At 42.1% G+C, this 24,666-nt stretch overlaps 1 protein-coding gene and 1 long non-coding RNA gene across 2 annotated transcripts in view; one reads left to right on the top strand and one right to left on the bottom strand.

Moving 5' to 3' along the window:
• Window positions 1–1,698: 1,698 nt before the first annotated feature.
• LOC135443054 (uncharacterized) lies at window positions 1,699–7,581 on the bottom strand. Its single transcript, XR_010438785.1, has 3 exons — window positions 7,518–7,581; window positions 2,582–2,640; window positions 1,699–2,045 (listed from the first exon to the last, which is right to left on the bottom strand). It is a non-coding gene; the product is annotated as an uncharacterized LOC135443054 (long non-coding RNA).
• Window positions 7,582–15,223: 7,642 nt separating this feature from the next.
• Window positions 15,224–24,666, top strand: part of CDK14 (cyclin dependent kinase 14) — a 310,762-nt gene continuing 301,319 nt past the window's right edge. Inside the window, exons 1-2 of the mRNA XM_064704274.1 lie at window positions 15,224–15,638; window positions 21,938–21,969. Coding sequence (XP_064560344.1) covers window positions 15,548–15,638; window positions 21,938–21,969 — 123 coding nt within the window. The 5' untranslated portion in view covers window positions 15,224–15,547. The remainder of the gene's footprint in view (window positions 15,639–21,937; window positions 21,970–24,666) is intronic.

Here is a 24,666-nt window from a genome sequence, read left to right on the forward strand (position 1 = left end):
AGTAGTGAATGAGCCAAACCATCCACAAATGGGAAGAATTGTGAAAGGAGGCAGAAGGGAAATAGTGGAAAAACACTAAAGCAGTGATCAACAAATGGTGTTCTCTTTTGCACAACTCTGATTAGATTTGCATTTTTGTATTTTGTTATGTCCTGTCATCGTTAATAGAAATGAAAATATGCGACTGCACTGTATTGCTACATCAGAAATTCTCAGGTTGATTCACTTGCTGCATCAATAACCAGGCTTAGTGTTTTTTTATAGGAAGGCTGTCTGAAAAGCACAAACTTTCCTTTTCCCTATCTTACATAGTTTACAGACAAAATAGTTAGTGGTGTCTTAAGTGAGCCTCCACAAAGTGGGAAGGTCAGAAGGTAAGTCTAGACCTAAAGAAACCTGCAGGTGGATTTCAGCAGCTTAACAATTTATCAGTTTTCTGACTGAATGTCTCGACCATCAGTATGTATTATTAATCAAATGGAGTGACTTTTCTCTTGCTGATATAGCAATTGCTTTTAAACAAGAAAAAGTAATAGAGGGCAGAGTTTCTGAGCTGTCACTTTGAGTCAAGTGCTGGCATGGCAGATAAATGGGTGATAGACTAAGCAAAGTCACTTTGAGAACCCTGTAAGCTTGAATCTGTTTGTGTATTAACATGTTGAAGTAAGATGCAGAAAGAAGATAAAGATATTTACAGTTGGTCCAGAGACTTGGCAGCTGTTTGTTGTTGTTGGGTTTTGTTTTCTTCTTTTCTTTTTAATTTGACCTTCAGTCCAATCTCTGCAAGGAGTTGTCAAGTAGCAGCATGGCAAAAAGGATTAGGAAATGTTTGATTACCCCAAGTCGATGTGGATTTTCATACCACTCTTTCTGTCACAGTTACTAGGCTCAATACTCCTCTGACCTGCATCCCAAGGGCAACATTTCATGTACCCCCCAATGGTCCCCTGGCTTGAAATAGTGTCTGGCACTTGGTGTTCTCAGAGCAGCCCTAGTTACTCATTTCCCATGCATCAATTCAGGAATTACACACACTTTTGCCCTCAAGGAGAGTCCTTTAAGTTCCCATTACTTGGTTTCATTATTTCTTTTTCCTTTTTATGAGCATCACAATTCTTTTTACCAGATGACCTAAGTTCTTAGTCCTGGCAAAAGAGGGTTTGTAACATTTCAAGGTAGTAGTCTCCATGATGACTAATTTTGACTCTTATATTGCAGTACCATCATTTTCTTTAATGCTGCTTTCTTCTTCACATATATTCTCAAAATACCAATAACCTAGATCACCACAGTGTGAATTCAGATCACTTACCCTGGACAATTGAGCCTGCTGTGGAAGAGTCAGCATGGCATCTGCCAAGGGAAATCCTGCCTCCCAGACCTCCTGGCTTGTAAGAAGGTGATAAGTGAGCACACAGGGAAAATCCATTTGACTCCTAATAATTTTTTTTACCAACACTGAGTAACTTATTTTAAAAAAGATGGTTTGTGGCAGAGCTGAAATTGTTGCAGCAGACCCGTACAGTGCTTTGATGCTTTATTTGAACAGCACATGGCCTTTGTTTTTATGATGTTTGATGCTTTATTTGAGCAGCAGGACAGAGGCTCAACCTCAGCTCGTTCCTGGGACATGGTTGTTGGTATGGCTTGTATGTTCCTGGGACATAGTATGTTGCTTTCATTGCAGTTGCAAATCAAGAGGAGGCACATGGAACTTGCATGGCACCATCATGTCATGGCTGCATTTCTGGGCAAGCTGGTGAAGAGATGGCTCATTCAGGGCTCCCCTCAGATGCAATACCACATGCAGAGTGGAAAAGCATTTCCATTCTTCAGTACACACCAGTAGAGATCAGATGCAGTGGATTAGAAGAACCAATTTCTTTCTGGTTTTTAGTATAACTTCTTTCTGGGTCTCAGTGACATCCCCAAGTTTTCCCTCAAGGGTCACTGTTGGTCTGATCGAATTTTAGCAAAGATCCAAATGTCAGCACAGCAGTGTCATCCTCCTGAGTATCTCTTGCTGCTGCAAGGGAGCTTCACACCTGAATAACAAAGACATTTAGAGAGTGGTTTTATAATAATTTTAAACACACTGAACATCTGTCCTGGGTTGCTAAAGTCATGACTAGCTGGTGCTCTGAGTAGCTCCTGCTGAAACACAGACTTCATGTTGGTGTTCAGTTCTGTCCTCAAAATGAGGGTGATTCACAGGACTAAAACTGGGTGTAGGTTGAGGCATGGTGAATTTGAGTCAGTGGGATCAGACAGACTATGACTTCTAAGGCGAAAATACCCAAATTATCCTGAGGTAATCAGGATCCAAGCCCATCTCCAATTCCCCTTTTATCAAAATGCCATTCCCATCTGTGAAGAAAATAATATGGAAAAAAAAGCCCCATGTTTCTAATAACAAACAGATCAACATAGGAATAGATTTCTAAGGCAGAACCCATCAGCTGTGATGACTCTTGCCTTTATTATATGTCCATGTTCTAGGAATATCAGAAGTACCAGCTTCATCAGATTGCAATGTGCTTGAAATTAGCAAAATAAGTGAATATTTTCCCCTGGAGCTTACCAAATATTCATATGGGCCCCTGTGTCAGAGAAGAGACTGTTTAGTGCTCCAACATGGGCCTATGAAATTGGAAAAGGAGAATTCAAGATTATCCCAATGCTCAATGCTGATGAGTTTGTCCCCTCATCAAACATAGAATACAATGGTTAGCCAAAGCTGCCCAGGCTGAAGGTATTCCAAAATGGACAATAAAATGGTTGGATGCAGGAAATCCTTTAGCACAAAGGGATTTGAGCCTCAGAATTGAAATAGTAGTGAGGGATGGTACAAACCCATCTTCACAGAGAAATTTAGAGAATCCTTTTTCCCATGGGTTGGGTTTTGACCAGATGCATTTTGTTCAGAGGCTTTGCTCTGGGCTGCAGTGACATGCCTGACACTTGGGTTTTTGTCTGGGTTTTGTAACTCTGTAGGTAAAACTGTGACTGTCCTTTTAGCTCATTTCTTTTTACATCACTTGCACTAGTTCAGTCACTCACCCTGCATTTTGATTAGTGGCATGAAACCCCTAATCGCCCAATTAGAATGTGTAATGACACTGTAAAAATCCCTATTAAACTGAGCAGAGGAATATTTTAAAAAGCTTGTAATAGTAGTCACTGGATGTGATAGTAGAAGAGGGAGGATAGATATATGAGGTTTATTACATGCAGATAACATGGTACTTTCCAAATTGAACTTCAAAGGACTATGCTGAGTTTATTAATGTAATTACTTATATGAAAAATTATCAGAATATAATGAATAAATTAGAAGTGCTATCTATATAGTACATTATCTGTGTAGTTTTTCAGACTGGAATTAAAAAGAACACAAAGAATTACAAGAATTTAGGCTCTTGTTTTCACATTAACATGGTATTTAAAATGCTTCTAGATACTTTGTGAAACTGTTATAAATCAGATTTAAACAGAGGAGAGGGAGATAGAAATCTCTCTGCTTTCATTTGGAAGAGTACAGGAAGTCAGTGCTGTTTTCAGACATATATTGCTGAATTTGGCAGCACAAACACTAGAGCCCTCTCCCTCAGAGGATAAATAGGGAATTCAGAAACCATTGGGAAATAAATAAGGAAATAAGTGAAACCCTTTGACTCCTGTTGCTCACCTACACTCGAAGGTGAGTTTTTCCATCTACGAACCCTGAGCCAGTGTTCTGTATTTGCCACTGCTGGGGCAGGCACCCAAGCCTGGGTGCCAGATGACAACAGCCATGCAGGGATGCTCCAGCTGCCTGCCACGGCCTGGCTGCACTACCCGAGTGCTCAGACAGTGGAAGAAAAGCACAGTGCTGGATTAATTTTTATTCATAAGGAAAGATTTTTTTTTTCCAGAAGAACAGATTTTTAAACTTTGGAAAACATGAATAGATAGACTCTGCAAATAGACAAATGTGTCAGTCATGTATTTAATGCCCTCAGGCTAGACACCAGCAAATCTGGTGATCAGACAGTCCCGTGATGGACTTGTATCCTGAATATGATGGAATTGTTCTACAGTGTTGGTTTTGATCATTGCATTGGTTAGCACTTCTCTTAAATGAGAATCACAAGGGAACTGTCATTTGAATGAGTACATAATTAGATCACGTTGTGAAGCAAGAGAAGGAGCCATAAAACTGCCTTTTATTAAAAATTTCCTTCCTGACATTCTTATCAGTACGCCAAATAAATTAAAAATATATTTTTCCTTTTATTCCCTAGTTGCATTACCTGATGAACTCTTATTCTAAAATACAGATACATGGCTTCAGCCAAATTAAGACAGACAAAAATACACTTAATGAAGGAGAATGCTGAAGCAGCAAGGAGCATAACTTGGGAACTGGGATTTGCAGCAAAAGAAGTATCAGTTAGCTTTTAAAATCATTTTGAACACAGTAAGGCAAGTCTTCTCTTCAAGATATTCTCTGAAGATCTATGATACAAAAGTGCACTCATTTACTCATCATGAAAGCTGCTCAGCTGGGTGGAAGGCTAGAAGCAGCCTGAACTCTTTGTCATTACTGGGACCAATGTTCTTGTTGACATCAAACACAGACCATGAATCACAGCAGCTGAGCTGTTTGTTTGGAAAGACAGATAATCTTTGGATAACACTGCACCACAGGAAGCCCTGCTAGGTCACTGGCTATCACTTCCCAAGGCCAATCTCTAGTCCTTGGTGTAAAAGTTGGAAAAAAAATAGAGTGGTGCTGTGGAATCATCCTGTTTTGAGTACACAATAAAAAAAATCAAATTTAGACAGCACTCAACACTGGACTCAGTTGAATGACAGAAAATGTTCATCTCTGTCCAGCACCTGGAGCTGCAGGTGCAAGGAACCCTCTGAGAGCAGCAGAGGGTCTGTGGTTGCTGTGCCTTGGAGCACACTGGAGAAGGATCTGGTTTATAGCAATGGTTGGGCACTACAGCACTGCTGGTTTGAAAGTTCAAAATGACCCAGATTCAGAGAGAAACAGCACCAAGACAAGAGTAATTCTGTCATGCAGGAAAAGAATGGCAAGAAGTTACCAAGAGGTCATATCACAGCTAAGTTCCTTCCTTTGTTCTGATTCAACTGTGGATATCTGCCTGTTCATTGAATGACCCTGTACTACACCTTCTTACCTGTTTTACCCTGAAAAATATTCAGAATATGCTCCCTTCTCTTCCTCTTGGTAGTCTCTTTTCTCTGCTGTTGCTCTTGTTACAAGGAGCTTCTTGTGACAACATCAGTTATTCTGATTTACTGGCTTTCCACCTTTCCCCTTCTTGATCCCAACAACAACTGAGAAATTGACTGAAATACTTTCAATCAGCCTAAGGTTCTTCTATGACAAAGTAGCTATGTATGAACTGGGGGCACTAGGTGAAAAGATGGGTCTAAAACAACAGAGATTTTGTTTCATTTCATTGGTGTGGAGGAGTGAGGGCTTAGTGTCACCTCCTTTGGGATGCTTGGAGCACCACATGCAATTATGAGAGCCTTGTGTTGTGAACTCAGGAAGCTGGAATTATCAGGGGCTTTCCTTAGGACTCTATCACTCACAAACTTCTTTTTCTGAAAGAGATTTGTCTTAGCAGGGACTCTGTCAAGTGAAGCTTTCATTAGAAAAAAATTACTTTGCAGTGAATTTGTCTTCTGAATCACTCTTCAGAGACCTTTTTCCCTGGGTATATGTACTTATTTATATTGTGTATCACTTTTTATAAATCTTAAAGACAAATCCATTCTGGATGGCTATAACTGCAAGAGGAATTTCAGAAATACTGTAAATATTTTAGCAAGTAATGTAGGCTTATTTACTTTTTAACCTCTTACTGTAATAAACTGAACCACACTGAAAGTCCTCTTCATTTTACCACATTTTCTAAGCTTCTCCTTATAAAGGAAAAACAAATACATATTCTGGAAATTTCTGTACAATAAATGAAGTCCTGATAGAGTAACTTGTGAGCAGTGAATTTTGTTTATATAAACTTAAAAATAAGAATGAGAATTAACTTCTTATTTTCATCAATTAGATAAAGGGTACTTAATTTCAAATTTAGGTACTTAATTTCAAATTTGAGGTTAGTGGACATGAGTGTATCCAGGCTTGAAATCTCTGGGTTTTTAAAAGTGGTATTTAAATCCTCAGTAAAATATATAACCAAAGGATGTCAATGCTGAATAAAGTTAGTTGCAATATTACATGTTTTTTGGGATCAGTTTGTTACTGATGCAAGCAAACTCATCTTGTAATAGTCCACATTTACATACAGATCAACAGCAATAATTATTTGAGAGTTCAGTGGGGTACCAGGACCTCTAACCATTAAATTCCGAAGCCACTGTGCAGTTCTGGTTACCAGCTGTGCAGGGATGACTCTAAGGTCTTTCTCTCTGTGTCAGACTCACTTCCTTCTGTTCAGATATGAGCCTCCTCTCTGCTAACTTCTCTTGTGTGTCCAGCTGATCATCCCAGTCCACTGCCTTCCTCTTCATATCATCCTCTCACCCATCCCTCTGCTCTGTCTCCTTGCATCCAGCCCTGGTACCTCAAAAATGCAAGTTTCCAAGAGACTGCTTGGCCCTTGGAGAGCACTCCCTCCACCCAGCACATCTCACAGAATCACAGCCACAGGATATTCTGAGCTGCAGGGACCCACAAGGATCATCAAGTCCAGCTATTAAGCAAATGGGGATCAAACTTACAGCCTTGGTGTTATTAGCACCATGCTCCAACAATATTTGCTCCTGATTCCATTTTCCATCACCCTTGGAGGGCTGTGTGTTTTACACACAGTGCTTTCCACAGAGGCAGTGGGATCCCAGTGGGAACTGTTGCTGTGCAGCACTGGTCAAACAGTGCTCAGGCAGTGCACGGAACTGACTCTGGGTAGCTAAGCCCACAGGTGCTGTTATCTTGTTGTTATCTTATTTCCAGAGTCCCATAACTTCTGGGCAGTTTTCTCACAAGCAGCTCTTCACAGCAGTGTTGTTGCTGCTTCTTCATCAAGGCTCCTCCTAGGCTCTCCCTGACTGGCCAACCCACTCCCTTTTATCCCAGTTATCTTCATTAGCCACAGCTGCTGCCCAATTAAGGATATCACAGCTGCAGCCCATTTAGAACAACTAGGATCAGGGCAAGGCCACTTATACAATACAGATATTTTACTATTTCCCCCTTTTCTTTTACTTACAGATATTCAAATACAATACATACATTTCCCCATGACTCAAAGGCCATTTACAACACACACAGCTCCTTGCCCAAAGGCCACATTTCTCACAGCTCCTTAACTCAAAGGCCATGTTCTTCTACAGCTCTCAGCTGTCCTATCTTCTATCACATCTTGCTGTTGTTATATTTCTAGAGTCTCAGCTCTCAGGCTGCCACAGCTCTCATCTGTCCTATCTTCTAGCATGTCGGGGTCACCACTTGTTATTATCTTATTTCTGGAGTCCCATACCTTCTGGGTGGTTTCCTCACACACAGCTCTTCACAACAGTGCTACTCCTGCCTCTTCATCAGAGCTCCTCTAAGGCTCTCCCTGACCAGTCAGCCCACCCCCTTTTATCCCAGTTATCTTCATTAGCCACAGCTGCCACCCAATTAAGGACATCACAGCTGCAGCCCATTTAGAGCCACTAGGATTGGGGCAAGGCCACTTATACAATACAGATATTTTACTAGGACTCCTATTATACACAGGAGTGAGCTGAATGAAGATGCCACTGCACCTAATGCAGATGCTCTCTCCTCTGACTTGTTTCTTGCTAGTTTGTATGAACAACACTTCATTAAAATAACTCATGTTGCCACTGGCTCATAGGTCAACCACACTGAGTTTTCGCAGTACTGTCCTGACAAGGCTGTCACAAGTGCCATAATTAGTTGGTGTGCCTGGAGACCATCACAAATTTGTTATGATAACCTGGGCTTTTTTCCTCCTAATTTTGCAGGAGGTCTCATCTTTTAGCATTTACTTCATACATTATTTTAAAACAAAATGGAGGAAATTGTCATATTTAATTTTCACACAGGTTCAGGTACTTTAAATCTGGCAGCTCCTTCTTGTACAGAGTGACTTTAGCTCTTTCTCCATGCAACTAAAATCCTCTTCATTTCACAGGCTGGCTGCCACAAGCTCCTAACCTTCAGTTTTGATAAAGGTTCTTTATCCAGGTTCCAAAATCTCTTTTATAGGTCATCTTTCCACCTTATCATCCTGAGTATCTCTTTTCCACTTTGTTTCTTTCTACTGCCTCTCCACCTTCTGCTGCATTAAACACCCCCACCTTTTCTTTCCTTTTAAAACTCCTAATTACATAAATCTTTGCATTTCCCAAGTTCTGTGGTGACACCAACCCCTGCCTCTAATTAGTGTTTCCAGCTCTTCTTCAGTTGAATTTTCCTTAAAATGTCTTTATACTTTTCCCCCTAACTCCTGGAATCAGGGCTTTAAACAAACACAGAGCCTCTCTTTCATCTTTCTCAAAATCACATATTGCCTGGGAGTTTTACTCCACAGTGGCCAATTTGCTGTTTCTTGTGCTTTTGACTCATTTTGCAGAGGATGGGTACTGCCATCCTTCAACTGTCACAATTTCTGTGGCCAGCCTCCATTGGAAATTTTGGCTGCAACACTTTTGTGTAGAGACCATACCTGCATTACCTGGAGGGACATCACTTCTGTGTGGTTCCTTATCACTATATAAGCCCCCAACTGGCAACCAGAGCCTTTACTGCTGCTGCACTGTAAGAAAGACCTGGACTGAGAGATCAGGAGCTCTCATTTGGGGTGATTCTGTGAAGACCAACGATATTGCAAGCTGGTAGTGAAGGAGAGTATTCAGTTGTGAATTTGTGGCACTTAATTTGTGCAGTAGTTTGTTACCACAGTGATAGGAACTAAATAAAACTGTAAGATGCAGGTTCTGAAACCTTCCCTTCAGCAGACTGCCATGTGGGCTGGACTGTTTTTAACTGCCTTAGGTGCTGATTTTGGGATAGAACTGAGCAGAAAGAACAAGCAATGTTTTCCTGCATGCCTGAAGCCCATCCAGATTTTCATGTTAAGAGGGCAGATCTCCATTTTGACAAAGAAGCCTTTCATGTATAATACTTGCAAATATTTTGTATTATTTTTGAGGGAGAGTTTCTCTCTCCACAGGGAGATAACATTCTCATTATGCTCTGTCCTCCAGGTTCAAGCAGTCCAAAAGGGTACAGAGAAATATAAGTAAATGGAGTTCATCTGCTTCTATGGCATGTTTGCTTATAGTCATTACAAATGATTTTACTAGTTAAGAAATGGGGAAAAAATAGCAGAGCAAGAGAAAGTTGGGATATCTTAGAAATAAAGTAGAAATATTTTGAGCTTGTTTCCAAGAGATATCAGTATATGGGTTTTTAATTTTGCACATAGTGCTTAAATATTCACACCTAGAATCAATATAGGCTTTGTGTGCCTGTGTGTTTTCAAAATCATGGGTTACCTACAAGAGAACCCTTGTCCATGAGAAATTTCCTCAGGCTGTGTATGCCAGTTATCACATTTTCCCAGCCCAAATCACTTGGGCTTTGTATGTGTAGAGGCACTGACTTCTGCACACATAATGCTACAGTGCTGATGAGATTTTGCTGTGAAGAAAACTTGTGCTGTTACAGTAAACACCCTTTATTCAATATTTCTGATAAAATGACATAATGCACATTTGCTTTTTAAGTGCATCTAGGTGGATCAACCTCAGCCTTCCTGCTGTTTCATTTTGCATCATTTTCATCATGAGTATTTGCTGAATATTTAGGTGACTTCAAAACATTCATATCTAAAATCACAATGATTGGGGCCATTGCATATTAAGTCCCATTTCCCCTTTTACTAGACTTTTATCAAGATAGCATAAGAAAATGAGCTCACTAAAAGGTGTTTCTGCTTATTTCACAGGAACAGCATTCAGTATCAATGCTATGTTGCTAGGTAGCCAGGTGATTTTAAACTGGAAAGCACCTCAGCCCATTCCTGCAAACCTAGCTTACCTATACTTGCCCAGCAGAATCTCTGAGATGACACCATTTATATAGAAACATATATTGTAAAATATTTCAGCTCATAATAATAATGCTACTTTTTTAGTTTGAATTATGTAGGTTTCTGATACATTGTCATTCATGTTGGGGTGTTTTTTTCTGTTTTTCTGCACACTGTATCCTCAGTGGGATTTTCCCACATCTATGTGGACTAGGTCTGGCTGGAATAGAGTTAATTCTCCTCATGGCAGCTCATATGATGCTGTGTTTTGGGTTTGTGACCAAAACAATGCTGCTATATAGACTCTTTTTGTTGCTGGCCAGCATTTGTTCAGCATCAAGGCTGCCTCTGTTTGTCCTGCTCCCCAGCCAGTGAATAGAGCAGGGGTGCACAAGAGGTGAGGAAGGGATACAGGCAACCCAAACTGTGCCAAGCAATGTTCCATGCCATATAACAATATGTTCAGCCGTGCAGTGGAGAGAAGTGCAGATAAGGAAGGCCAGCTGTATTTTGCCTCAGGAACAGGCTGGGCATCATTCTGTGGGAGATGGCAAGGTATTGCCTTTGCGTCACTTTTTCTTCTTTCTTATTCCACTTATTTGCTTATAGAATTATCAGCCCATGAGTTTTCTTGTGTTTGCTCTTACTTTTCTGTTCTGTGGGTGTGCAGTGCTCAGCTGCCCATGGGGGTTAACCCACAACTTTGTGTGACGGCCAAGCCAAAAAGAATCCATACCTTCCTGGGAGGTTAACTGCTCACAAACACCACAAGGAAGCTGCTAACAGAGACAGGAGCTGCAAGCATCAAGGTTAAAGATGCTGTGTTTCACTTGCAGCCATTTAACCCCTGATGTGATGGTGTAAAGTAAGAATGAAACAGAAACAAGTGACCCCATATGTTAATACATGAAATAAAGTGACCACGAGGGGGTACCAGAGGTGTAAAACCATGGATGGCTCAGCAGGTCACCTCTAACCAGCAGTTGGATATCAGGCAGCAGGAAACACACTTTTTTCCTGTCGTGCCTTTGGAACCATGTGTGTGAGCCTTAACTCACCCCTTCTTACCCCACAGAGCAGGCTTTGGCAACAGCAGCCAGGCTGGAGAGGCAATACCTGGGCCTATGAGCCCTCTGTTAATCAGCAGGGATGCATGGAATATCAACAAGGGGAAAATTTCCATATGTGCATAAAAACTGGGATTTAATGATGATCACCAATAAGGCAACATACATATATATATTTATTTTTATATATCATGCATGAGAACTTCTTGTGGGAACAAGTTATGATGTGGATGCAGATTGCACACGTACTGTTCTGCTATTGCCAAAGTTTAATTTTTGTCACTAATGCATTTTGCTAGCAGAGCTTAAAGGTCATGTCCCTAAGGATATGACACCATTTGTGTTAGCAGAGCCTGGCTTTCTCTTCAGATAATAGTCATCTTGGACTGAGTACCATTAGAGGACAAGTGAAAGTGAGATTGGGGAGGGGGGAAGAGGAGGGGGTGTGTTGTGTGACTGTACATCCATCTTCATCACTGGAGGGTCACGAAAGGATTGCTGTGTGTTAACAAGCAACACTGCTCCAAGCACTCAGGTCCCAGACGCTGCAGCAGAGAGATCTTTTCAAGGTGAGCAGACTGGCCTGATGCAGAATGTCTCCAGCCAGGGAGATTTATGAAAATCTACTTTATACTGGCAGCAGAAGGCCTGACAAGACAGTGCTCTCCCCGGAGAAGTTACACTGACTATTTAATCTCCCTAGAGAGCTTTACTGCTTTCCTCCAACAGACCACTTCATGCAAGGTCTTACTCTACCCACATAACTCCAAATCAATGGCATTAACTACCTCTTCCACAAATACACACTGCTTGTTTATGTGCTCCTAAAATTTCTGAAATTCAGACACTTGGCCCTTAAGTACACTGCCTTTTGAGAGCCCCTAAGAAGTGTTACAGGGTCAGGGGTGGGGGGCACACAACAAACACTGGGGTTTAGAGAGAGCTCAGACCACATGAAATTACCCCATAAAATCAACAGCAAGTGCCCTGAGACCTGGGGAGTGCACAGATCAGTGTGACACCCCGTGCCACCATCTGCACCACGCATCACAGATTTATTTTTCTGTCGTTTCATCTTACCCTGCGAGTGATGAGCAGCGCAGCCGTGGCTGCTCCCTCTGCGGCGAGGAGGCTGCTCTGCTGGCACACCCTGTGCTCCAGGCCCATGACCAGGCTGCTCGCAGCTCCAAACAATATGTTCCTGTACACAATAACGAGCAAACTGCCAGCCCTGCTGTCTCCCTTCTTCGGAAATAACCCACACCTCAGTGTGACACACTGAAACCGTGAGGCTCTGAGACACCGAGGAGAATGCTTCCCCTTGTCCAGCTTGCAAGGGATATCTTGGCAACTATTTTTCCTGCACTTGATAATACTTACATTTGCAGAGTGATTCAGCATGACTCAGTGTCAGCAGCAGAGGCCAGGATTTGTAGTGAATTCTTACCAAAGCCAGGAAAGGAGATGCTTGGGTCACAAAATAACTGCAAGCAGTTTTTGTTTAGGGTGTTTCTTTGGAGAGCTGATGTAAGAAAAGGTGCTGTAAATAATGTGCCTGGCTTTTTATAAAACAGATGCCCCATTAAAGGCAAACATGCTTTAACTTGGTAGAGGCTTGTGGAAGAAGGCAGCAAACAACAATATCATTTTGCATGTTTTTCATGGTAATTTTTTATGCCTCAAATTGAAAGACTTAAAACAGACCTGAAATCCTGTCCCTACAAGGAAGCAAAACATCATCATCAGAGTAGCTGCTATCTCTGTGGTTTCCTAATTGCATATTTCTGCTTTACTGGTTTCCTGAGATGGGTGATGAAAATACAGAGATGAGAAATAAGAACCACCAGTTTATGAGCTTGATCAAAGCTACAAAAGTGATTCCACATTCCTGAATTCAATGAATTTTCAATACTACTGCCCTTGGAAACAGAAGAGATTTGGGCTGGGGAGAGAACAAAGAAGGACTTTCACAGAAATATTTCTGCCAAATAAAGACCACGGTGGGAAGAATGACACAAATTGCAGGGTGCAGTTGGAGAATCTGTGCACAGCTGGAAGCTTGTCCTTCCTCTGGTGGAAAAAGTCTGTGTAACATCTCTGCATCCTGAGGTTGTACAATTTTCAGAAGACAAGACCTGGGTTTCTCTCACTTGGCACCACACTGGTGTCTAATTCAGGCAAAATTTTCATTGATTTAAAAGACCCTGACATATGCTTGTAGATCATTCCCAAGCAGCTGCAAAGCCAGATGCTTCTCAGAAATTTTGGGTTGCTTGTTTTTCTGTGAAAGAAAGACTGCAATAGCCTGGCAGAGACTCGTCCTTCACAAGTGATAAAGTGAGAGTTTACTTAGGAATAGGAAGGAAAAAAGGGAATATTTTTCCAAATTCACTAGATGCTAGGATCTAGACTAATTCACTAGGTAAGACAGCATCTATCAATTAAGCATGGTTAGTTACAGGTTCCTAAGAAGCTCTCAGAAATGATATCCCTAATTGCTGAAAGCAAGTCACAGACTGAACTATAGCTCTGTTAGTACAAGTCTCAGCCAAACAGCAGAGCTACCTGGAGTGAATGGTGACACAGAAAATGCAAAGTGCTCAGATGTTAAATTCAGTTTCAGCTCCTGGACCAGAATATTTTATGTATGATGATGGATGGCATTTGCCTCTCCACAAAGAACAGGGGTAGTAATTTCAGATTCAGACAAAGATCAAGCCACCAGCCATTATTAAGGACTTAAATGTAATTTTCTTGAAATTATTTAGTTAAACATCCTTAAACACTTGTGTTCTCCCTCCCTTTTTCCTTCTAGTACCTCTGTCTGTTTCTTCTTAATTTTTATTTCTCCTCCTTTTCCCTGTACTGCTCTCTGCAAGGTTCCAGTTTCCACCATTTTTCAGTTTCCTTCCATAACATGACATAGCCAACATTGAAAATGTCATTTTAGCTCCTGTTTCAAAGATGCTAGCAGGGTCAAGAGGATTCACACTTCCAAAAAAACCCTTTTTATCAAACTGTCTGTACATTCAGGTGTAATGCCTAAGACATTTTACCAGCACTGCTGTACTGCTTTATGGCAGGACAAGTTCCCATTATCTTGCATGCCACAAGAGGCACGTGGATATTCTACATATAGTAGATTAAAATAGAGAATTGTAATGGATTTCCACTCAAGATGCTGCATACTGTCCATCCCTGCTGCATTGTAACAGAAAGGCTCAATCCCAATCCCGGAGCATAGAGTTGCAGTTGGCTTGAACCCAACTCACCTAAACACTTGTCTAGACAAATGTGCTCCTGAAACGGAGCTTAGACACCCTCTAATCCCAGTAAATTGTGTTAGGTGGCCTCATTAAAACCCAAGTTCATTTTAACCAGATAACATATATTAAAATGCAATTTGAGCCACAAAGACTTGGGCTTTAAAATCTTACCTAACATATTGTTCTCCAAAAGTACCCACTTTATACTTTAGACTAGACACAACCATCCATTTTGATGAGTTAAACTGATTTATTTTTCAGCGACGTTGCTTCAATTGAGTTAACAAGCTCAAAAGCTCCCAACACTCATTAAGTTGCAGGCTAAGGCACATGAAGGTACATTATCCGGCTGTGCCTGGACACGCACGTGGAGGGGACCCCAAGTTTCAGCCGGACGGGCCGGCTGCTCTCGGTGACGGCCGTGCCTTTCCCCGTGCCCACCGCAGCAGCGGGGCAGCGCTCCCCGCCCGCCGGCCCTGGGGGTGCCTCCTTCCCCCGCCGGGCCCGCTCAGCCCCGGCCCCGCCGCCCGGGGGTTCCGCAGCGATCCCGGAGCCGGCGCTGCAGCAGCGGGGCAAGGGCAGCTCCGGGCGGGCGCGGACAGCCCCGGTGTCTCCGCCGCCCCCGAGCGCTCCGGGCGGCATCGCGGCCCCGCGGGCAGCGCGCATCCCCGGGCCCGGCCCCGGCGCTCCCCCTGGCCCCCCTCACGCCCCCGCCGCCGCCGCCGCCCTTCCTCCCCGGGGCTCCCCGGCCCGCCCAGGCTCCTCCTCCTCCTTTCTCTCAGCGCACCCTCCCTCTCTTCCTCACGCCCTCCCTCCCTCCCTGCCGCTGGCGCCCGCAGCCCCCGGCCGGACTTTGCTGCCGCTGCTCCATCTGCCCTCAGCGCTGCCGCCCTGCCCGCCCTGCCCGCCGTGCTGGGGCAGCCCGGGGCACCGGGCACGGGGCGATGAGCCGGGCGGCGCGGAGCGTAGCGGCAGCGGCAGCCGCGGTGTAGGCTCCTCTCCCGGGCCGGACTGGGACCGTCCCGCGGCTCCTCGGGGCGGGGAGAGCCCCGGACCGGAGGGGCGCTGTCGGCGTCTCCCCGAGCCTGGGCAGCGGCGGCGGCGGCCGGCGGGACGGGGGGGTCGCCCCCCGATGTGTGACATGATCGACTCGCAGTCCGCCGAGAAGATCAGCAGGATGAAAAAGTTGCGGAGAACTTTATCGGAGAGCTTCGGCCGAATAGGTGAGTCCCGGGCCCGACGGCGCTGCCCGCACCCGGGGTCCCGGCAGGGAGGGCGCGGGGGGCGGTGGGCTCAGCGCTGCCGGGCTGGGAACACCCTGACGACGCCGTCCGCGAAAAACATTTATTGGGAAGAAAGCTCGGGAAAGAAACAATTCCGGTAGCCCCAGCAGCGCTGCATGGGTCTGCGATGGAGTGAGCCCAAAATCGGCTGGGAGGAACAAACTGTGAATGAGAGTTGGCTGACGTGCCCCCACTGCCGAAGAGAAACCTCAAAAGAAAGCAGTCGGGTATTTTCATTTTGTCGCAGGTCTGCTAGTTTATTTTTGGTCCGGGCTGCAGGTTGTTTTTAGTTGAAGTGTGAGATGCTGAAGCAGCGAATAGCGGCACAGTGATTTAGGGGACCAGACAAAAGAAGTCTATCTGTCATCTGCTGGGAAGTCTTGTCGCTCTGTCACTGACATAAAGCATCCCGAGGCAGCGTCATCCGAATGCCAATGCCACCGCGATACCTCCCGGTGCCACCACACCGTGTTTGGTTTTGACACCAGTTTATTTTGCAGTTGAATTTGTTATTGAGAACAATGCCAAAGAGTCCTGGTCTGCTTGGACTGGTGTTTCTTTTAGTCTTTGGCACACTGTGTTGCTTAATTCACTGCTTAAAGCATCAGTTCCCACTGACATCATCAAGGCACGGCTGAGCGGGGAGAGGAGGTCCCTCGGCGGAGGTGTGGGGTGTCCCCGAGCTGGCGGCGCAGAGCAGCAGGAGGAGGTGCTGTAAGAGCCGAGGGCAGATGCAGCACCCCGTGTGTGCCTGCAGAGCCTCTGCAGACCCTTCCACGGCCCCTCCATGCATTGCCCATCAGGAGGGCTGGCTGGCAGGCAGGGCAGCCTGCAGAGCTGTGAGGGGCTGTGAGGTGCCTGTGCCCTGCCAGGAGCTGTGGCCTTTGGCTCTCCCAATGACCCTACCCAGGATCTGTCCCAGCACACTTGGGCATTTTAATTTTTCACGTGCTGTGTATGCATTCAAGCACTGCAGGCTTTTAGGAGGATGATTGTCTTTGAAACCAGGTATTTTTATTGTCCTACTCCAGAATGAAAAAGACTGAGAAAAGCTTATTCTTACTTGTAAACGAGAGAGTTTCAAGGGGAAATGCAAAGTTACAGTTGTAAAGCAAGTATCAAGTCACTGTTACAAATCTTTTTGTCCCCATTTGAAAGCAGCTTTCACCTATTATCAGTCTTAAACTTGTAAAATGCATTTAACTTTCTTTGATTAGAAGAAGAAAAAAAAAAAAGGAAGCAGTCAGGTGTTTGGTCTGTTATATGTCTCTGTGCATGTATAAACACAGAGACACTCTTCCACAGAGCTGTGAAAGGGTTTTACTAATGGTGGAAGTCATTAACAAAGAAAATGTTTTGAATGAGGATGCTGCTTTGTTGTAACAGTGACAGTCCTGTTAATGCCTTTTAGGGATCAAGGCCCCTCTGGCTGGTAATTTCTGCATGTTTTATTTGGCTCGGTTGGGTGATCATCTCTTCTTGTCATTTTGCACAAATTAAACAAGCTTTCAGTTTCTTTGGGAGCTCTGGCCTGGTTTTAGACACACGGATATTTATGTCTGGAAGCTCCTCCAGCCCTGTGTGTGTGTATGTGTGCAGGAGTGTAGGAGTGTGGGCTGGTATGTGGTTGGTTTGTTTGTTTGCTGGTGGTTGTTTTGTGATTAAAACACAGCTGCTACCAGCAAGTTTGTTCCATCTCCAGATGCTCAAATATATTGATAATCATTCTGGTAACGGCACTTTGAGCAAAAAAACTTCTAATGTATCTGTGTGAGGTTTGGAGATAGTCCACTCCCTGATACCAGAGCCACAGATAAGCCCAAGCAAAGAAACTCTGAACTTGCATACCAGGAAATCCTTGGTTAAAACATGTGCTGCACTTAACTCTTGTACTGAAGTGAAGGAGAGAAAACAGAAACCTCACTGGAAAAAGACTTCCTGGGTATTTGACATTTGGGTTTTAATGCTCTCTTTGTAGGTGCTGGTTGCTTGGTATGGTTAGCAAATTGCACATTAATTATATATTTCATTTGTAACTTTTTCAGTCATCTGCTCAGTTGTGATTTGTCATAAACAATAAATTCCTGACAGAGGTAAAGGCCAGGCTGGATGGGGCTTTGAGCAACTTGGTGTGATGGAAGTTGTCCCTGCCCATGACAGGGGAGTTGGGATGATCTTTAAGGTCTCCTCCAACCCAAACAGTTCTGTCACTCTGTAAAAGAGTGATGATATATTAACTTTTTCAATGTCTGTGTTTTTGCAGGTTTAAGTACACAACATAGTATCATGAGCACAGTCATACAAATGCTGTGAGAGTGTTGTGGTGTTTGAATCAAATAATTAGTGAGTCAAACCTTCATGGGTTGCAGTAGGAAATATCTGGTGATCATTCTTTAAATGATAATGCACTGTTACACCTTCCCCCAGTGTTGGCAGTATTCCATCTACCAAATGCAATTCTCTCAAACTGCAAGACCCCAAACTTTGGTACCAGATTTAGATACCCAAGTTTATGTTAGCCTCTTGCTTAAGAGAAATGGAAATGTATCCTGATTGTCATTGGCAGTGAGCTTTTTTTTGTTAGACCTTGCAGGTTAACACTCAATAAACTGCATTTCAGACCCACTTCTCCCCACCAAGAAGTCCTCTCAATTTCAGAAGCTGTAGCTGCAATTAATTTATATATATATATATATATTTTTTTTTTTTTTTCCCACAGTGCCCTAAGGTGTGTTAGGTAACATTTGAAGCTATTTCTCCACCATCTCTAGACAGTGTAGTTATTCCTGGGGCACAGAAGAGGCCCAAAGGGTACCAACAGCAGCCTCAGGAAGACTTGACCCATTTTCTTTACTCTGAATTGATGCTTTGCATCCACTGGCTCTCCTGGAAGAGGGTGATGAAGATCTGGCTCATCAAACAAAACTGGGCTCAGTCCTGTAACTCTTAGAGTACCTAATATTGAAAATGCTTATTTTGCTGAGTGGAGAATTGTGATGTGTGAAATTGTCCACTCAGTCAGCCTTTTCCTGAGCATTCACTTTGTTCCATTATGTGCAAATCTGGCAGAGGATGACACAGTGCTGTGGTGTGCTGGGGGAAATGTGTGTGGTCCGTGGTGCTGCAGGGTGGCTCTTTGCTGCAGAAATTGTATTCTTCCATTCCTAGAGAAATGAACTGTCTTTGTAGCTTAGGTACCCTTTCTCCTGGCAGAAATTTTCTGGTGTTTCCAGGAGTGTCCCTCTTAAAAGTTATCATAAGAACTAATATTGCTAAGAATCTGAAAAAAAAATGCATAATTCTTTTCATTTGTAAGTTTCTGCCAGCCTATTCATTTTTATATGAACATCCATATTTGTTTAAAAAAATTGTTTCCTTGCTTACAGACTGTGTTGACCATACAAGTGAACACATCATAACTACACATTAAGCAACTTTTAGAAATTCAGTTGACTCACTGTTTAATTTAGGATTTAAACCTTTATTAGGTTTGGTTCTTAGTTTTGCCCTTTGATAGTTATGTAATTAAATTATTAGTGAATAATTTAATAAAAGCATTAGTCATCTCTTAATTATGTGAAGAGTTCTTAGCTATGCATTTGTTGAAGCTCATATAGCACCAGAATCACATGTGAGATCACTTCAGCTCATGCCATTTAACTCCTGTTTTCTTATGAGTTTCTTCAGCCAAAAACTAACACAAGATTGCAAAGAAAGAAAGGAGGAAAGAAAGAAAGAGAGAAAACATTGCTGAGATTTATCACAGTGTGCTAAAAGCAATCCATGGCCTTTCTGAGCATCCCTGGGCTTTGTTAGTAGCTCCTCACTGATACAAAGGTTATCTCCACTAATCTCCTCTGATGTACATCCACATAGCTCACATACCTGAGATAATGAGAACTTCGTTTGTAAACAGTTTAATTTTTTCTTAAGTTCAGCAGAATTTTTTTTAACAGTTTAAAAAGGAAAAGATTGCATCAAGGAGAAAAAGGTATTTTTAATATAGCTTGTTCTATAAAATATGCTGCTTTGGTGTCTTCTTTGGGAGATGCTGTGCAGTGAATTGGTTGAGACTGATAGTATCTCATTAAATGGGTGGCCAGAACTCTCATACTCTTTTTGTGATTCTTAAAAGCCCTTTTTTAGTCAAAGGCAGAAGCTAAAGACAAGCCAAATATATGCAATGGACCACATATTCCCATTTCTTCTTCTTCTGTTACACTGTGAATTTCGTTTAGCTATCTGTTTGGCTATTCCTGTAGTGTTCTGGTCATGTGAAAATCTTGGGTTTTGGTAAGGGAGAAAAGCTTGTCAGCACAGCTTAAGGAGTGTTATTTACTAATTTATAGCTTGTATGTCATTGTGACCTGAATGGTAATTGGGAAGATTATAAGTGTGTTTTTAAAAAGTGTTACACAGGTTGGGGGTTCTCCTTCTCTTTCTTCCCATCTCTTCCCATCTCTTCCCTTCTCTTCCCTTCCTTCTCTCTCTTTCCTTCTCTCTTTCTTTCTCTTTCCTGACTCGTAGTTCTGACTACTTGGGATTTGCACTCTGAAAATGTTTAGATCACCCTTCAAAACCATAAAAATGTATTGAACCATCAAAATGTTCAGTGTGTGCCTCAGATCTCCTCAGCAAAACACCAGGGTTTGTTTCATTGTTTTTATCACTGAGCATGAAATCTAGGTGAGTACCTGTGAAGCAGCGATCTTCTAAGGTTTGAGGGAAGCCATTTTTAGTGTCCCAGAGAAATGGGAGTTTAAAAGCAAAGGAAGGCTGGACATTCCCTGCTTTTCTGCACAAAGATTACTGGGATTTGTGCCTTGCTGCCCATGGTGAAGATTCTGGAGGTGCAGCACCATTTGCACAGGTGGTACTCTGTACCACCTCTGATACAGCTTCTACAGTTTTGGCATTGCTTTTGTTTTGTTTTTGTTTGTTTCTTGTGGGTTTTTTGTTTGCTTTTATTTTATTATTTTGTTTAGTTTGGTTTTTATTTTTGCTGTGGGGTTTTTTGTTTGCTTGTTTTGGGGATTTTCAGTTTTTGGGGTTTTTTTTGTGTGTGTGCGTTTTGATGGGGGTTTTTTCCTGGTTGTTTTTGTTTTTGAAGCTGATAACATAATCTGAAGACAAGATTTGAAAGATGTTTAGAAATTACTAGTGATTTGAAGGCAAAAAGAGCATCTAAAAGAGAAAATTAAGAACTGGAGTCTAGATCCTTAACCATGCTAGGTGCTTAAATATTTATCTTCTGCAGAAATATGCAGGAGTGGAAGAAACATTATGTTTCTTATAACTTCATGTTAATGGTGAGGAGGGGCCCTTCTGGTGCAGCACTGCATGAGCTGCATGGCTGTTCAGGTGACCTCCCTCAAGCTGAAAACCTCCAAGGTTTAAACTGCAAAGAAGCCATCACCAATGCAATGGTTTATCTAATTTTAGCTCTTCAGGAGGGGGAAACAGAGAGCACTTTCAGGTCACGGCGTGCAGCACACGGAGTGCAGTCCCTCGTGGGTCTGGCTGAGAAAAAGAACCAGTCTCGTACCTTTGGACTGGCACAGTTCAGTGCAGATTGGAAAAATTAATTTTCTTCATATTTCAATAAAGAAATCCAGTATGCTAAAGGAAAACTTTCTATCAGCTTAATCTTTGCTACAACTGCAGAATTATTTATGTCTTCATTTTCTTACTGGTTCACATATTTTCTGCTCTGTTTTTCTCTCCTATGTTTGTTGATTCATTGCTTGTTAACAGAAAGAAAGAAATCTCTTCCTCTATAGTGCAAGTCATACTAAAAATTAAAAAAAAAAGAAAAACAGGAAAAAGGCATGTTACAATGCATACTATTTCATGAAGAGTTAGTACTTGAAAAACTGAATACACGGTTAGGTGTTTGCTATACTCTTCCTTTTTGAAGTTCAGTCAAGCTCTCCATAAAGGGTTTTCACACTCACTAGGAATTAAAATAAAAACCCAAACCCACCCTTACAAACTCTTATTTTCTTTAACCTGAAAAGATTTTTTCATAAATATGTAAATTTACTTTCTTAGAAACTCTCTGTGCTGTTCTACATTCCATTTACAGATTCACATTCTGAGTATAAAATTGTTATTTACACCAGCCTGTTCTTTCCTACTATAACAGGAAAATAATGCCCTGATTTTTTTTCTTTTCTAGTGGTTTGTGTTTATTTAAATGCAGTACAGATAATAATTTGTTTTTTCTTTTTATTTTAAAGCCTTGAAGAAGGAAGATAGCGGCTTTGATGAGGTAGGTTAAATGTTTTTGTACCTTACATAGTCCAGGTATGCCTTTAATATGTCTCACTGATGCTAGAAGAAACCCACAGATAGTAGTGTTATGATGTACATGTGAATTAATACATGCATATTGCTCAAACATATTTTAATTGTCTGAATAACTACCAGAACGATGTGTTAGTCAAAGGGTCTGCATGGAACACTTAGGTTTTGTTATTTTTTTAAAATGTAATACAGCTGGATGCTTTAAGAAAAGTGACCATTTAAAACTATTCAGTGCTGAGAAATGTTGCATGCAGAGAAAGTACTTCACAGAACTTTGCCCATGATAATTCCTGTAACTGTAGGCCTGTACTGTAACAGGCAGGGAAAAAAACCATCCCTCCTGAGAGAATACCTTATGTAAAGTGCTGTTGCACTGGCTTCTTGCTGAATATGTCAGCTGAGAGAGATGCTTATTATTAAATTAAAAAGAAACCCAACCCAGCAGCACAAAACCGACATCTAGTCTATTGGTAAAGCTGATGCTTGATTATTCAATCTAATCAGTTTGGGGTCTTGACCTGTCTTGGTATGATTTGCGAGTTAACTTGTAAAATATGCTGCTCACGATTTGTGCTTGAGAGTTCCAGGTCAGTGCAAGTCATCCCAGGGAGCAAGTTTGTGCAGGAAGAGGTGTAGCCTTGCTGTGATGACTGGTCATATTGTAGTCAATGCTTGCCTTGTACTGCCACCATAGCTGGAGGCAAATGGAAGTATTTTCATGTGTTGATGTTGTGCTTCTGGCATTTCTTCTTCATTGCCTGCAAGCTTAAATTCTTGGCTGAATGGAGTGAGATAGATGTTGTGTAATGCCAGATTCTAGAATAAATAAATGATGATGTAATGTCCTGGATTCTGGATCAAATCAGACTCCATCTCTTTCTAAACAGATCACACTGATGCTCAAATACAGCAGTAACAATATAAATATTTCATGCTTTTCTGACATGCATTGCAAAAGCTGTAATTCACCTTGACCCATCTCAGGTCTGCAGTGAAGGTCATGGGATCAGGCTCTCTTTTCAGGACCTCTGTTTCATTGTTCAGTAGTCCTGACTATTTGGTCCTGACTATTTTATTTCTCTTGTAACTCTCATAGAACTTGATTCCATCCTGAAAGTTACACCTGTGCAAATACGTGCAGATACGTGCTTAGTAAACTTTGAATCCTTTTACACATCTGGTCTGGTTCTGTTCAGTATTTTCTTCTGTGGTATATCTGTGGTATAACCTACTCAGAAAGTAGTAATACCTTGTATTAAATGTGACTCAGAATTTAGAAGGATCTATTAAAAAACACTGTCATAAGAAGATGCCAGTTCTTCTGTCCCCTTCCTTTCCCCAGGATTGTTTATCTGCAGGTTGCATTTATTTTCTTTAAATCTTGTTTTCTGCTTTAACAGGAGACAACTTGAGCAAATTTTTGTTTAAATTCAAGGGGGTTGGCAGAGAAATAATCTTTCAAATATGTTTTTCAAATATGTTTTTAATGGAATCTGACAGATTGTTGCAATGAGGTAGTGCAGAGGCAGTAAGGGACATCTAGTGGGAAGGGTACACAAAAGAATTTTCTTCCATTACCTGTAAATATGGAAGAGCTTGATGTGACATTTGCATCAACTGGTTCCATAGTTTTAGATGTCATTTCTTAGGAGAAAGAAAAGTGTCTTGAGATTTTATGTTGTCCTTATTATCTCTTCAAATTTTACACAGTTCTTGGCGATTTTCTAGCTTAATGTGTGAATCAGAGAATGAGCTGTACCAGGTATCACTTAATTCCTTTCTTTTCAAACATCCTTCAAATCAGAAGATGAAACAGACGTTGGTAACAATAATGTACCTGATTTAATAACACCTGCTCCTGAGGAGGACAGAATCTGTGAGCAGAGGAGTGGGTGCACATGTTGGTCTTAGGAGGCCATCCTGAAAAACACTACTAAGACCATTTGATATTAAAAAAAGCAATCTTGTCTTCTGGCTTGTGTATGTAGTATTATAACAGGGAAACAGTTATGAAGAAAGTTAATAGGACAGTAATGTCAGGGAATATCAGATGTGAATATCAGATAAGGACAGAAGAGAGAGGAAGAAGTTTTCCAAGCTGTCCAAAGCTGTCAGCTTTGGGTCTCCTACTACAAAAAATGAAATAGTCAACTATTGAAGCAGAAATTTCATTTAACAAGCAGTGCATTCTCCTTGTATGGTTAGGGAAATGATGCTCTTCTATGTTGCTGACAGATGCTGTGTATCTCTTCTCAGCCTGTGTTTCCCCTTTCCTGAAGGGAGGTTGACCTGTGAAGCAGGGCTTGAACAAGAGCATTGAACTTGCAGGGGACTTTATGCTCTTGACAGGTAGAGGTGGAGGACTCATGTTTTAGCCTTTCAAGTTGCGACCAGAACACCAGGAGGAGAAGCTGGCCAGCAGGGACCTGAATTTTCTGATGGGGAGAGAGAGTGGCATGAAGAGGAAGATGACCCTTCTAAAGCTGCAAGGTCTGCATTTGCAGCTGGATAGGGTGTCACTTTATTCTGCGTATTGTAAGTGCTACATGAAGTGCTTACTTGTTTGTCTCAGGAACTGAGGAGAAATTGAGCACTTCAGTGGTTCTTAATTCTACCTGCTTTAATTGCTTGCAGTAGCTGAAAAATGTATAACACTGCAGGA

The sequence above is a fragment of the Zonotrichia leucophrys genome, chromosome 2 (genome assembly GCF_028769735.1).
Source record: "Zonotrichia leucophrys gambelii isolate GWCS_2022_RI chromosome 2, RI_Zleu_2.0, whole genome shotgun sequence".
Lineage (NCBI taxonomy): Eukaryota > Metazoa > Chordata > Aves > Passeriformes > Passerellidae > Zonotrichia > Zonotrichia leucophrys.